At 39.1% G+C, this 15,165-nt stretch overlaps 1 protein-coding gene across 6 annotated transcripts in view; it reads left to right on the forward strand.

Moving 5' to 3' along the window:
- Positions 1-14,948, forward strand: part of CFAP74 (cilia and flagella associated protein 74) — a 38,931-nt gene extending 23,983 nt beyond the window's left edge. For 5 of the 6 annotated variants that reach the window (XM_085242494.1, XM_010722821.3, XM_085242495.1 and 2 more), the window contains 17 exons: positions 1,156-1,243; positions 2,196-2,369; positions 3,618-3,751; positions 4,319-4,595; positions 5,033-5,140; positions 5,728-5,882; positions 6,450-6,593; positions 7,004-7,113; positions 7,474-7,529; positions 7,849-7,968; positions 8,285-8,437; positions 8,924-9,050; positions 9,533-9,687; positions 10,669-10,804; positions 11,276-11,403; positions 11,867-12,001; positions 13,103-13,655. In XM_085242494.1, the coding sequence (XP_085098620.1) occupies positions 1,156-1,243; positions 2,196-2,369; positions 3,618-3,751; positions 4,319-4,595; positions 5,033-5,140; positions 5,728-5,882; positions 6,450-6,593; positions 7,004-7,113; positions 7,474-7,529; positions 7,849-7,968; positions 8,285-8,437; positions 8,924-9,050; positions 9,533-9,687; positions 10,669-10,804; positions 11,276-11,403; positions 11,867-12,001; positions 13,103-13,210 (2,308 nt within the window). In that variant the 3' untranslated portion in view covers positions 13,211-13,655. Of the gene's footprint in view, positions 1-1,155; positions 1,244-2,195; positions 2,370-3,617; positions 3,752-4,318; positions 4,596-5,032; positions 5,141-5,727; positions 5,883-6,449; positions 6,594-7,003; positions 7,114-7,473; positions 7,530-7,848; positions 7,969-8,284; positions 8,438-8,923; positions 9,051-9,532; positions 9,688-10,668; positions 10,805-11,275; positions 11,404-11,866; positions 12,002-13,102; positions 13,656-14,659 lie in introns of those variants that run through there. The other variant, XM_085242493.1, reaches the window with a different exon arrangement.
- Positions 14,949-15,165: the final 217 nt, after the last annotated feature.

Raw genomic sequence — 15,165 nt, forward strand, 5'->3', positions numbered from 1 at the left:
AAGCCAGCAACATCTCAGATCAGTATGATGATCGTGAGTGGGTGCTATTTATTTTTTAACTATCCTTTAATAATACATTAAAAAATTGCAAGCAATTCCAATAGTAGTAGTAGGAATATTATCACTGTGAAGTCCTAAAAACAGGAAGCAACTCACTCTGGTGCTGTAAGACACCATAAATAGACCAGCAGAGCTAAAAATGTTAGCTTTTGTATTGTCTTGGCTTGAAGCTCTGAAATTAAGCTTATGATAGCAAGATGCTGCAGCAACAGAGCACACGCCTATTACTTGTAAATGCCTAATCTGGTACATAATCAGACACTATTGGTCTCCAAGTCTGTTTCACTTTATTTATGTCTTGGTGCTGTGTGATCCAACTGGTACTGCCTCAATTTACTGGTAATTAATTAACATGGGTGTCAAAAGGAAACGACTGCCCAGGATGGGTTGATTATGTGCTCTAGCTGCAGCAAAGATGCTGAAGCCTGATATTGTGTTCAGAAGGTAAACTTCAAATTGTTCAGAGTTTTAAATGACTGTGTTTGTAAGAAAGCATAAAGGGCTGCAGTTTTCTGTAAATAGCTCCCTTAAACTCCCGTGAGCCCCAAATCCCATCTTTAATTAAATAAAAAGAATCTGTCATTAATAAACACGGTCACTGATTCTGACCTCATTGCTGGATATCCCTGCAATCCATGCACACCTGCTCAGAGCAGACTGCCTGGAGGTGTGCCATCCTATAGGAAATCTGTGACAAGTTTACAACATTTCTCATTTGTGAAATTTGATCTTTTTGGATTAAAGGTACAATTTCATAGGTCACTGTAATTTCAAGATCGTATTTTCTTCTACCATTCTCCCTGATACTTGTGTATGTAAGGCTTACAATATTTTATTTAGAGCTAACTTCATGGAAGCATTGGAGCTGGTGTTTAACCAACTCTGTATGTGAACACTCTGTAACATAAACGTGATGTCAAAAGTAAAAGCTGTAAAGAATGAACTTTTAGACCTTAAGTAGCATATGTTTTTTCCTTTGGTTCAGAAGCACATCCACTAAAAGTTTATTAATCCCTATTAGCTAGATAATATTCTATTAGCTAGAAAACAGTCTCAATATTTTTATGGAGCTGAATGTAAGTTTTTTAATTTCAGGCGCTCCCTCCCCGAAGACGCAGGGAGCTGTTTTAATGAAGAGACAAGTGTTCTGGAAGCTCCAGTGATGATACAGATTGCAGATAATGTTAGTTGCTGTGGGTTTTTTTGTCCTGTAGATCTATTATTTTAGTTTATGTTCACTTAGTGATACCTAACTATAGCAGCAATGCTGAGTCATGGCTGGCAGTGATGGAGCACCTGGTGGGAAGGCAGGGCCAGCCCAGGGGAGCTCAGCTGCATGCAATGTACTGAGTGATTAGAAGGGCTGGAGCCAGGATCCACCCCTTCCCAGCCCTCATTTAAGGGCTGGTAGTAGAGGCAAGGGAAGCTTGCTAGAGGTGCCTGCATGCTTGAGGTCTTCTGAAGGTAAGCAGCTCCTTTTCCTTTTCTATGGCTGTTGTAATTGAGCAAGTCCTTGTGTGCTGCTGTGTCATTGCTGTGCTTTTCATCACATTGCAGTGTTGCACCTAACCTTGCTTTACAACTGAAGTCCTATGACAACAGCAAAAGCCATGATGTCATAGATGGATGAGAGAGGGATGATACAAATTTCACGATGGTTTTTTCTTGGCACTGTGTTTACAATGCAGACAACTTAATCCTTTGTAATTAGTGTTCACTTATTACCTTCCAGTTTCTTCTGTAACAGAGCTCTCACGTTCCACAGCACAATTTCTTCATTCCTCTTCCTATTGTTGTAGTATATTCTTACAATTCACACTTTCTGGAGATGCAGATGTGATTCCATTCTAACATACAGAATTTCAGATGACTAAAAGGGTTTTTTTGTTTTGTTTTGTTTTTTGTTTGTTTTTTGGCAATTTTGCTTTCTAAAGAGCTATTTATTATTGCTTATTTTTGAAGAACAATGAGGCTGAAGTTCAAGATAAATATGTTACGTTTACATTTGTGGCTCTCAAAGAATGCAGTAAAGCAGTTATTTTGTGGTTATCTTTTCTGATGACACTTCACTTAAATTCTTTCCACACGATGCTGTGGATAAAGGTTTATATCCTTTGCTTTTGGATTTGTTTCAGACTAAACAAATTAATTTTACTGTCCATGCAATTGTTACTACTTCTGACTTGGAAATCAGCCCAGCAGAAATCAATTTTGGATACTGCACCATCTATGAAGCTGTGAGGACAAATGTTACCCTAACAAACAAGTCCATCTTGCCACAGGAGTTTGGATTTGTGAGACTCCCAGAGGTAGGTGGTCATCCTGAACACACCTCTTCTTGTATTATAATATATTTAATGATTTAAAAATTGTATTTCAATGCAAGAATGAATAAATCAGAACTGGTTCCTGGAAACCGGTGGAAATATTGGTCCCAGCAGTGCTGGGGAAACACACAGTGAAGTTTTGTTACTAATTTATTGAAACGATACCGTAAACATTTTCCAAACAGTATGAACTTCTTTGAGTCTGACCTTTGTGACATGAATAATTCTATCCTACTAGCAAATCCATTTCCTTCAACAAGAAATTTACTAACAAAATATCTGGTGCGTTTTTTGCACAGCATGTCTAAATATCTAAATTCTTTATCCTCAAAGCAGGTAACTGTGTCCAAGCTGCTTATTAGGAAACCATCCCCTGAACCATACTTAAGTGTTTTTTGACTCTCCGTAAGTTGATGAGGAGGCTAAATTAACCACAACTAGCCACCAGTTTTCTGAGGGCTAGGGCCATTGGGTGATTTTTTTTATTTTTTTTTCCTCCCCATTTTTGAGTAAATAAAAGCTGTTTAAGCTTCACAATAGAATGATGACCTCAATAAGGAACAGCTTGGCATATTGGGATTGGAGCTAGAAGAAGCATGACATTTTATTAAATGTTGTCCCTTTCTCTGCTGTTGCAGCAATTAAAATGAAGTAATTAGAATACTTAAAAGGCTTTTTTTTAAATACAGTTTTAAAGCTGTACTTTTCTGGATGTGTTTCATGATTAAACTGTGATGGGAAGACATTCCTGAATCATTACTAACTCATAAACAGAGAAAAATACACACATGTAGATGCTAAACTTGAGTCCTCGTCATCATGGTACCTGCCTGACACAGAAGTATCCCCTCTTCAAATGCAGAGGGAAGCAGTTGAGATTTTTATCTTGCTGCCTTCAGTTGTCCAAGAAAAGAATAAATAAGCATCATTAGAGAAAGGTGATTACTGTGGATGGTAACAAGAGATTCCACTGAAATATGAGTTAATGGATTTAAATTTCTGCTTTTTGAGCTACCATAAGAGTAATAAAGTACACATCAGTCAGATGCTAGGCACTGTAACTCAAATGAAAGCTTCTTGATTTGGTTTCCTGGCATTTGTGGATTTAATAACAATATTTGTATCTAACTTCCTGAATTTATTAGTACAGTGATTTAATTAAATCAGTAATATAGCTTTATTTGTTAACTTCTTATCCTAACAATTATTTCTTATCTTGCTACTTTGAAGTTTGTTGAAATTCAGCCCAATGATGGACTTGGAGTTCTTCTTCCTCTTGAAAGTCTGACGTTGCACATAATCTTTAAAGCCACCAAGGCAAAAGAGTACAGCTTTGACCTGACCTGCAAGTCAGAGGCTAATAGGTATGTGAAGAAACTGCTTGAGCAATATGCAGTTCAGAAGTCATAATCACACTTAATTTCTACCATTCACATGAGCCTGTGCAGTAACAAAATCCCTCCCTCTATGAAGAGGTGAGGCTAGGATAGAGCTGTGAGGCAGGTGTGGATTCAGTTGACAAGAGTTGTTCATTGCCATCAGTTTCATCCTTAGTTCACATGTCTCATTTGCAAGCTGCTAGCTTGCCCCAGGTCTTAGCCTGCAGTTTTTGCTTGCTTTTTCAATAGAATTATTGAAGATTTTCTTAATTGTTAGGGTTTTTTGGGTCAAAAATGCTTCATGCATTAAGCTATGCTACTAAAATAATGATGACAAAAAATGTGATGATTAGACTGGATGTATTTCTTCATAGAGGAAGAATTCAAGTATGGTTCATTAAAAACAGTATTATTTTCCATCTTTATGCAAAATTTCCATTGTAAGCTTGAGAAATTCTTCTTAAATAGGGACTACAAGATCAGTTTCCTATTTTTGGGGCTGATGAAGAGACTATTTTATGCTGAAACAATTTATCATGTGTTTATTTTTAGACAATTCAAGTTGTCATGCAGAGCAGTTGGAGTCCACCCACCTCTTGAATTGTCTCATTCCTTAGTTCAGTTTGCTGCAACAGCTCTAAATGATGTGTCTACAGCAACACTGTATGTGATGAATTCCCATGTGAGTGCCAACATCTTTACTCATGCAGTCCCAAGAATTGGCAATGGGGAAGTTGCCCCTGTTGGACCGACTTCATTTGAATTCTGTGTGCCAGAAGACTGTCCTGTGACAATCACACCTTCTGTTGGAACTGTGTTGCCTGGGAAGGTACATTCGTCTTAAATGTCAAGTGTTCAAACACATCTTTTGATCATCTACATCCCTGCAAGTTCTGTCACTTGCAAATGATGAAAACAAATTATTAGCATAGTTGGAAGATTTCACCTGAAATAGTTTTGAATTGGACTTAAGGACCATCAGGTCTGGTTTATGGGAGCTGTCTCCAAGTATTCTTTCCCCAGTGCTATCACTATGACTTATTTGAGGAAAGTTTAGAGATCAAAAATAATGGCCATGTAATATCAGCCCACTGTGATGCAGTGGACTTCAGAAAAGCTGAAAGTGACCTTATTAAGTTTGTCTCGTTAGGGGAGAAAAAAATGTTCTGCTGTCAGATATATGCTCCTATCAAGCTTTGTAGGTATAATATATGTATGAGGGATGAATTCTGGCTATCGTTCTTGTGTATGTTCCCTCTTTCCCAGAAAAGCTTGATTCAAGTGTCCTTCAGACCAACATTGTCAGATCAGCTAATCAGAGAAGAGGCAGCTCAGAGGCTTTGTGGAGCAGCTGCAACAGGGGCAGAAATACAAGTAAGGAATGCTAAGAAGTAGCACGTGCTGTTGGTCTATTACTTCCAGATATTTGTTTCTCTAGATGGTATTTTTATCACAAAATCATTTCCACGTTGAAGTCCAGGCTCCTGATTGATGTAAGACCTGTCTGTACAGGAGGGCACTGCTGCACTTATTGCTCAGTGAACAGATGCACATCAATTTTACTTCACTACGGCACTTTCATTCTTATAGGATTTTATTAAATCTATAAAAAAACAGATTTCTACTTCCTAAATATTGACAGCATACATGGTCTTTGTATGTAGGTGACCCACAGGTCAGTTAACTTATGTCAGCACCTATGGTTTGCTTTAATTGTGAGGAAAATAGCTAAAAGTGCCCGTTCTATCTGAATGTTATTAGAACTGTTTGTAATAACTACTGCATCTGTGATCTGTTACCACAATTCTACTTTTATTACCTTGCTTCATACCCTGCAGGGCACTGCCTCTTAGGTGATCTTTGGGCCAGGGATCCCAGGGCCAGGAATATTTGTAAACAAATGTCTTGGCTGCATTATCTGTGACTGGTATCAGTGGTATTAGTTTGCTGTGTATTTGCAGGAAAAGAAGAAAGATGAGAAGAAAGAGGGAAAGAAATTAAGTGTTCCCATTTCCAGACGGCGGTCTTCCAGACAGGTTGTAAGGACTGGAAGTGCTAAATGCCTGAATTCTTCAAATAAATCTGAGCAACCAGAATCCAAAGAGATAAAGCCTGAGTAAGTCAGCAAAAGCATCTTCTATTAATTAAACCAATTCTCTTTATAGTTCTTTATAAATCTACTAAACCTACATGTGGGGGAAAAAGCCAAACTGTAGTGAAGAAATAACTTCAGTTCTATTGCAAATGCTGCTTCCAAAATTAGCACTGCTTTTACGCCACGCAGCTGTAACCTCTCATGTAAGGCAAAGAATCCTTTTATATGCATCAGAAAAATTGAAGACTTCAAAGAATCTATCAGAAAGCATGAGCTGTGGCTGCGCTGGTAGATTTGGCTGAGGATACAAGTGTGTCATTTTAAGGGGCAGCTCGACAGCTGAACTTTGCTACCAGTAGAAATTACTGAACAGTACACCTTTTCTAAACAGCTCTAACAGAGCTGTACAAATTCAACCTAGATGGAAACTATCCCTTCTGGTGTACTGAGTGATTTAGTGTCACTGCTATGCTGTATTTTGAATGTCTAACAAAGAAAATATAAATGCAAACTGTTCAGTAGATATCTTTTGATATTTTTTTTCCTCTTCTTTTCTCTCTGACTTACTAAGATTATTGTTATTCCTAGACTTTCTAGCTCAGAAGCTTATATAGCAGCACAGACATTCCTGACAAGAAATTTCAGAGGAAGGTTTGAAAAATACACCATACCATGCTTTGTTGCAAGTGGAGATATTGATGAAAAGAGAGGCTTGGAAAGTCTAAGCTTCAGGTATTCCACACACGCACGACTTGAAGTGAGATCTTTGTAATTCTTCATATTTCAGAAGGTTTGCAGGGAAGTGGGAGGAAGGTTAATTTATTCCTTTAGTTTATTTTCAGAATTGCTTCATAGGTCAGTGGTAGAAATGCATGCTCACAGCCCACTAGTTGGGTAAGAATCTAACGTGCAAGTAGGAAAGCAGCTTAGAGAACAATTGTATGAAAAATGTAATAGCTTGATGTCCTCCATCTTTCTGTGGAGGCAATACGCACAAAAATCAGCCACTAAAAATTATTTTCTTTTGTTTTTCTTTTGTAATACCAGCTTAATGATAGTGTCGTGTGAACAGAATAGGAACAGATATCTGATGTTTTTGTCTGTATAATTTTAGAGCAAATATCCTTTTACTGTCTCCCCAGCCCTTATAACACCTTGTATTTGGAGCTGCATTGTCCAGCTGTAGCACCATCTGTTGTGGTCACTTCAGATAATGGAAAAAACACGGTTGATTTTGGTGATGTGGCAGTAGGTATGAAATTTGAATTCAAACACTGAGTTTTTTGTCTTTAATTTCTTGTGGACATAGTTTTGCATTTTCTTTTTATATTTAGTGGATTTTTTGAATGTTAGTATAGAAATCAGCCAGGTGGAAAATTAGAAGCCTACCTGGACCTCTCTGGCATGTAAAAAGCTAACTTGATACTGAAATGTAGAATCAGGAGCTTGGCAATAGACTTAATTCCAAATTTGAAAGCAGTTGATGGACTCTATTTGTTAGCCATAGAAGTGGAATGAATGTTTGACATGGGTAGAAACATGATTTAAAAGAATTCATTGTGCTGGTAGTAAGCTTCATCATGCTTTTAAATTTCGTTTTCACTCATAACAGGCCAAACAATACTGAAGCAAACTACATTACAAAATATCTCCTCAGAAAAGCTGGAAGTATCCTTTTTCAGAGTTTATCTGTCATTCAGTTGCTGTTCATTTTGAACCTTATCTGTAGGAGCAGTTCAACACTCAATTAAGGAGGAGATTCCTCGAGTCTCGCTCTGAAATCTGGTGACATAGAAGTACATTACCAAGAATATTTAACCAATATATCCTTCTTTCCTCTTTATTATTGATCTCTCACATTTGTTTGGAGATGAATGGTTTACACTTTTTTTTTGCCGGAATAATACTTACAATCTGCTCTTATCTCTTTTTTTTTTTTTCCCAGTGCTTGTTCATAACTTTTTTTCCTTGAGTTGCACTTCTTTAGCTACGATTCTCAGTTCTGAATCCTAGCAGTCCCTTTCTGTTGGTCAGACCAGTTAGGATGCTTGAGCCAGGTGAAATCAGAACCCTCGTCATCTCTTTTTCTCCAAACAAGGACAAATTGGTGAGTAAGGAGATGTGATGGGAACAGTAAGTGGGGCAAAAGAGGGAGACACGAAGGGCCACATTATATACGTGTACTGCTGACTGGGTGTGTCTGTAAATAAGAAAACTTTAGCTGTGAAAACCCATTTCAACATCTGGGTCTTTGTGCACTAAATTCAGAAGTTCTGTAGTAACAGCCCCCAGGGGCTGGGGGTGCAGGGCAGGAGGGTTGGGGTGGCTGGAGGAGAGGCTGACCTGGAACCCAGGCAGCGCTGCGGAGGCTTGTGGGGATGTTTCCTTCAGCAAACGGGCTGATACAGACATCTCCTTGGCAGTTCTTTGAAATGCTGCACATCCAGACTGTAAGAAACAACTTGCCACTACGGATCACTGGTTACGGGGTGATGCCATCCATCGTTTGCTCTGTGGAAGAAGTACTTGATATGGGCTATGTCTTAACCAGAGAGAAGGCAACATCCACGTTCAAGGTAAAGCCCTCGGTACTGAACCAAGGAAGCATATCAACAGTTCCTGTAGGTAGGATGAAGAGTTCTATAGTTCCTAGACTGGTGGAACATAAGCTATAGACAAAAGAACGGAGCTTTAAAGGCACATCTGGCAGAGTGATTTGGGCTGAAGGTAACAAGACTGTGCGGAGAGGACTGTGTCAGCTGGTTCTGTGCTGCCTGCAGGGTTCTGCCTATGTAGTGTGTGTGTGTGTGTGTGTGTGTGTGTGTGTGTGTGTGTGTATATATATATGTGTATATATGCGTATATACGTGTGTGTGTGTGTAGGGATGGGATACCTTCTGTAGAAGAGAAGGGGCCTGTTTCAACTTCTCTATAGATCCAGCCAGTACGTAGAGCATATGTAATACTGTAGTAACACAGCAACATAAGTTCAGCCGGTTCACAAAATACAGATCCTACAGGCCTGAGAATGATTTACTTCGTAAAAATGCTTTTGTTATCAGATACAGAACACTTCCATGCTGACCCTGCAGTGCTCCATTCATCTGGATTCATTCTCACCCACGAGGGAAGATCAGCAGAGGGTTCCATCCTTTCTTATGTCCTCTTTGCAAGGAGCAAAGATTGCTGGTAACTTTTACACAGTTTCTAATAGCAGCAATACTTTGTCATGTTAGACTTACACAACTCTGTCAAAACCTGGGGCCTCACGTGGCTGAAATTAAAGGCACAGTTTTGTCTCCCCTACAGGAGCTGTACTAAATCTGTCAGTGTAGGTAGCTGTAAGTCTATGCAGCCTGAGCAGATATCCAGAAGGAGACACCAGTGTTTGAATCTAAATAAGCCCATGTAGCGTTTTTAAATTAGAGAGCATTTTCTGTAAGAAAAATGTGGAAGGATATAGGAAGGGTTTGATGCCTCTTCAGCTCCGCTGGATATTAATGCATTAAACTGATAAATGGACTCATCTAGAATTTGTATTGCTCTGTTTTGCTGCGGAACCATTTATCAGATCTTCTTTTGTTATAACAAAAATGAAATGGATTTAAAATACATGTAGAACTAAAACTGAACTGTCCTTCTTTCTTACACACGTTGTTTTCTTTTACCAGAAACAGAGAACTACAATGGTTTAAGTGTGTTCAGTGTCCTTCCTACAGAAGGAGAAATTCTTGCTGGGGAAAGCCAGGACTTTACTGTTACTTTCAGTCCTGAGCATGAAGGTCTATACTACTCTGAGTGTCTCAAGGTTGTGCTCTTTGGCAAGGTAAGGTACCCAAGATTTTATCAGTATGGATCTTAGTAGGGGTTGTAAATAATTGTATCTAGTGGACAGGATTTGTAGGCTGAAACATTACCCTTATCAGATTAACTGATGTAAGTAGGAAATGGCAGGCTTGGGGCCCGCGGCTTTTTCCAGATTTTAAATATTCAGTTTCTCACTTATGACAATTGTAACTTGAGTTTCAGTCCTGTGCACAGCATGAACACAAGGAGGTGATGGGACCTAGCTTGCTGCCACACTGCTGAGTGCTGCTCCAGCTGGGTTCTCTGCAAGTAGTAGTTAATTGTAGAAGGGAGTAGAGCTATGCAGCACAGTGCAAACTGGCAGGTGCACCGAGTACCAGGAAGCTGCTTCTGCATTCTCTCAGCATGAGGGATGAGGCTTCCATCTGTAGAGCAGCAGTTGAGCTTAGATGGAGCCCAAATCAGGACACACAGGCTGGCAGCATGGCAGGTAGCTTTATGCTACGGTCCAAAAGAGGCTAACCAAAAGTTAATGAAGGGTGACCACTAATGACCATCAGCATGCACTGCAAACTGAGTGGAAATAGAGTGACCAAATAAGTACTGTTTCTCTCCTTCCATGTTTTGTATTCCTAGATTATATTTTGGAATTGCAGATAAAAAGAAAACCAGAAAAAAATGAATTAAAGACTGGTTCAAGTTTATTAACTTTAAGCCAAGTTTGGCTGCAGATAAGTTTTGCTTCTCTTAGTGGCTTTAGTGTAAATAGTTATTCCAGTCCTTTCTGAGGCACACGGCCCAAGAATGAAAGCTTTGAGACAAAAGTTCTTGAGCAGACAAGACAAGGGGAAGATACAGAATTCTTATGTTAGTGTCTGGTGCCTGCTGGCACAGAAGGTAAGGAGATGATACATTCTTAAGCAACCGAGGCTGTTGTGTATTCCAGTTACACTGGTGCTTAAGCTGTAACCTGTATCCAAACTATTCTTGTCCCATACAGAAAACTGCCCATGTTCTCCAGCTTAAGGGTGCAGCAAGAGATCATCCTATGTTTGTGGAAGGTGGAATTCCACTAGATGTGTCCATTGAGTCCTTGGCTGTAACATCACCTCTGTCATCAAAAAAAGCACTAAAAGGTGTGCTGCCACTTTGTGTATTACAAAACAGTGAGCTATAAACCACAGGCATGTTCCTTGTCTTTTAAGAGAAAGCATGCTAAGGATGACCTTTTCAAAGTGAGAACAAGTAGGATTTATGGTTTAGGATTACCTATATTCATAACCCCCACTCCAAATCTGTCTGAAACTTTCCCTTAAGGTAAGATTTTAACTGAATTCTAATGCAGTTGTATCTTAACGAAGATCACGTATCTTTGCAACTTACCTTGCAAATATCTACTGTAATTTAATACTAATACAGAGGAACTAAGCTGTATTGATTTTTTTTTTTTTTTTTCTGCCACTTCTCTGGTATGCAGTAAATATTTTCAAAATTGTTTCATGTGTTATAGCATATACTGGATTCTCCTGATTGTACTGCTATGGAATAGACATGCTTTCAGGGGTTTCAACTTATCCTCAAGGTTTACTTGATTCATATTTCTTTAGAGCTGCAAGAACCAGTGAAGTCCATTCTCCTGCTTCTGGAGCACGTGGAGGGAGAGAATGCCCTACTGCCAGCAGCAACAGAACTGAAAGTTGGAGCTATACAGACAGCTCAGTTTGCATCTAAGAAGGTGAAGAAAATGCAGTCTTATATCAGATGCTGTTAAAAATACTGGTAGAGTGTAAGTGGTTATAAGTGCCTTCTGTCAAGAATTTGTTCTCCAAATTAAGAATGACTCATTTTTCTAGCAAACTTTATACAAAAGCATTGGTGAAAGAAAATAAAAGATGGATTTTCAGGGGTTGATAAGAGGCATTAGCATTATCATATTAAATTAGTTACTTTTAATCATTTCTTTCTCTAATTCTAAAATACAAGAGTGTGAGTGCAGAACTGAATTGCAGTATTCTAGTGTTTTGTTTTATGATTTCTTGTGACAGTGAACAAGATGGCTGTTTTCAGTTTCAGATGGCAGAAATAGCTTGGCAAACAATAGGGCTCCATGTAGTGTCCTGGCAAATTAAGTGAACAAATGGTATTAGGTATAAAGAGATGGAGTTGACTGTGTTGGAGGTGTGTTGTGTTTCTTGCAGAATGTGGAGTTCAGTTTTGATAACCTGTCACACCTCCAGAAGAAGGGATTTGCTATTGAACCTGTAAAGGGAAAAGTTGATCGTGGTCATGTAAAACGCATCAGCGTTTGTTGGGTGCCACCTGCTGACTTTGATGTAAGTAACAGTTGCACATTGCTTCTTAAACCGCCAGCACTGCAGCTGTGTTTTCACTGACTTACAAGATCAATACAAAAGCTGCTTTGACACATTAAGATACAGGAACAAAAGCCAGTAACTATATGTATGATTTGAAGGCTTTGTATCTTATCTTCGACTTCCATTCATCTGTGTGATGAGAACAAGCATTAGTCACTTGCACTTGATAGGACTTAAAATAAATTCTTACAGACCACTGCATTATACAGTGCCAAGATACTGCTCTATTCACTAAAAAGATACTGCTTTGTTTGCATCCACGAAGTGACTTTCTTAATGCTCCTTTCTCAAGGAAACCTGCAGTCCTGCAGATACAGAACTATGTTTCCACGGATCGTTCTGCCACAGTGTTCACATTTCCTTTGATATATTCCTAGAAGTCAGTGGGACCTGTTCCATTTCTGCTTTATGAATTGCTTCATGAACCCTGTTTCCCTGGCATCTCCTGCTTTTTTTTTTTTTTTTTTAATTGCAGTCTTAGTATGATTTCAAACAGCCCTAAGGCTGTAACTGCCCTTTCAGATTAATCTTCTTGGGTACTTGTAAAGACTGAAAGAATCCACTCTGCTAATTTTTGTTGTCAGCAGTGTGTGGGACGGCAGAATGAGCGGCCTAATCCAAAATTAAAAGGATGCTGTCATTGCTTGGAAAGAAGGCAGTAAAGATCCTGGCACGACATACGAGGCTGACATAGCTCCTCTTGGCAACCACTAGTTGTTACACAAGATTGAATGCTAAATCATGGCAGCGGGGTTCACTTCTTTCCTAACCCTTACTGCAGCATATTCTGTTGCTGCCTTGCCAGTTGTCGTGGATGTAATGTGGGGACAGCATCTGTAGTGCTCTGTGGATAGAGCACTTAGTCTGCTTTGTTTATGCAGCATGAACGTTGTGTGAAGACAGGAAACAATCAACCAAGAGGGAAAAGAGGTAACCTATGGCTATAAGAGGTGCATCTCACACCTGAGCTGAAAAATAGTTTAGAATTTGACCTTTTCAATCTACAAAAGAAATAAGTTGATTTTTTGTGTTTTTGCGGTTTGTTTGTTTGTTTTGTAGGCCAGTGCCCCCCTGGTTGAGACAGCCTTCCTGAACTTAAAAGGTGATATAAAGGAATCTTACAGAATCCTCTTTGTGGCAACAGTTATATCTGCTCCCACTAGCTGAGGGCTCAAAGCTATGTGAAAGGTAAAGACTTGATATTTGGGAAATCACTGGATCTCAGTTGGAACCTGGGAAGATTCTGAAACTGTTGCAAATATGTGAGGGGAGGAGGAAAGCGGGAAGGAAGGTAACATGTAAAATTCCTGCTTTTCTCCCCACAGAATTCTATATAAACTCCTTATCTACTAGTTTTATTTTTAGACTGACCTGGTGATGCTAACCTTGTAGTATAGGGAAGAATTAATGAGAGGCACCAAGTAGATACATCTACTGCTAATTGCAGTGTCTTCCAAAGGCAGGAATTCCCTCAGAAGGAGTAACTTTTTACCTCTAAATGGGTGAGTTTCAAACAACGTCTGCTTCCAACTTCATTTGCATTTTAATGGCTGTGGTGGTTTTCTTTTCTGTTTTCCCTAAGACCAGAATAAAGTACTTCATTTTAAGCTGCCTCCTGCTAGTTTGGGCAATGATTTTTACAATACAGTGTGAAATCTTCATGTTCAAGAAGAGATGGTGACTATGCTGTCTACTAATCACTGTCTATGATTAGATGCTAGATCATGGCTGCCCAGGAACTTTATTTTCTATATTTGTTTTCATTTGAATTCTGACTAAGATCAGATTCCTGCTGGTTACTGGATAAGCTGAAGTGCCCCATAGGTTTAACTCGGGTCAAGAATGGTATCTGGTTCAGGGATAGGGAACAAGGGACCATGGAGTCAGCAAAAATCCTGAGCACAGAAATCCCTTAAATCTTGCATCATCTTTCATGAATTACAGTAAGCCTGTGATAAAGCTTCCTGACCGCCACTCCAACACCCTATGTCATTGTGTAGTTGTTAAAATTGCTCATATAGCTTAGCAGTAAGAAAACAGAACTAGTTGTAAATGTCACTAAGGTAAATGCTTCACGCTTGCCCAACTACGAGGAGCTCACCACAGCAACTCTAGCCTTCATGTAACTTACCTCTTGAAGAAAGAAATAATTCAACACTTCACCTCCAACGCAGGTTAGCAAGAATTACTGTATGTGGGGCGTTAAAATTGCCAGGAACTGCTACACATAAAACATCAAAACAGAAACGTAAGTTTACAAGACTTCAGTAGGGATGGAGCCTACACTGTGAGGAAGAGACAAAAATGTGTCCTCAGAAATACAGCTGAGTTTTCCAGAAGCTTAAGTTTTCTGCTTCTCTAACTGTACTCCTGAACATCGTGCTTTTACACAGAGTGTTGCAACTGTGGGTTGCTCCTGGATCACCAGATGGGAACTCTTGAACTTTCAGAAGTATATCTACATTTAGATCCAAACTTGTTGGTTCTATTCCAGCTGTAGTTTGATAAGAATGCCATTTACATCCATTTTATATTCCTTAAAAGCTACATTAAGTTAATTGCTAAGACAAAGTGAGAGAGTAAGAGTGTATCATCGGTATGTGTTTTCTTATCCAGTGACTTCGGAGATTGCTCCACACTTATGAATGGTGCTTTTTCTAAATGAGCTACAGTCCCATGACCCTGCTTGGTCCTGTAGGAAAATATTTCAGTCAACAGCACATGACATAACTGATAAAGCAAAGCCAGTGACTGCCAGCTGGAGGGAAAGCTGCTCAACTCAGTACTTCCATGCTATCAGGTCTGCTGTTGCTCTTTATTGCTTCTTACAAAAGAAACTTGTGCCTACAGGAGTCCAGATATATTTCCTCCTGTTTCAATAAAGTCTCAGAAAAAAAAAAAAAAATCCTGTATTTTGTCATGCTGTAATTACTGTCAGAGATTTCAAAATGTTCTTCTTTTAGTTATTCTTCCCCTTTGTTCTCCAATTGAAATCTTTCTCAACCCAGTTAGCTTCCCTGCTTTATAGGTCCAGTTGTGGATTTTTTGTTGTTGTTGTTTACCCAGTCTTATGATTACCCTCATTCTGATCATCTGCATAGTGGCTAGCTGTCCTGATTTCA

Source organism: Meleagris gallopavo, chromosome 23 (assembly GCF_905368555.1).
Source record: "Meleagris gallopavo chromosome 23, MGAL_WU_HG_1.1, whole genome shotgun sequence".
NCBI classification, from domain to species: domain Eukaryota; kingdom Metazoa; phylum Chordata; class Aves; order Galliformes; family Phasianidae; genus Meleagris; species Meleagris gallopavo.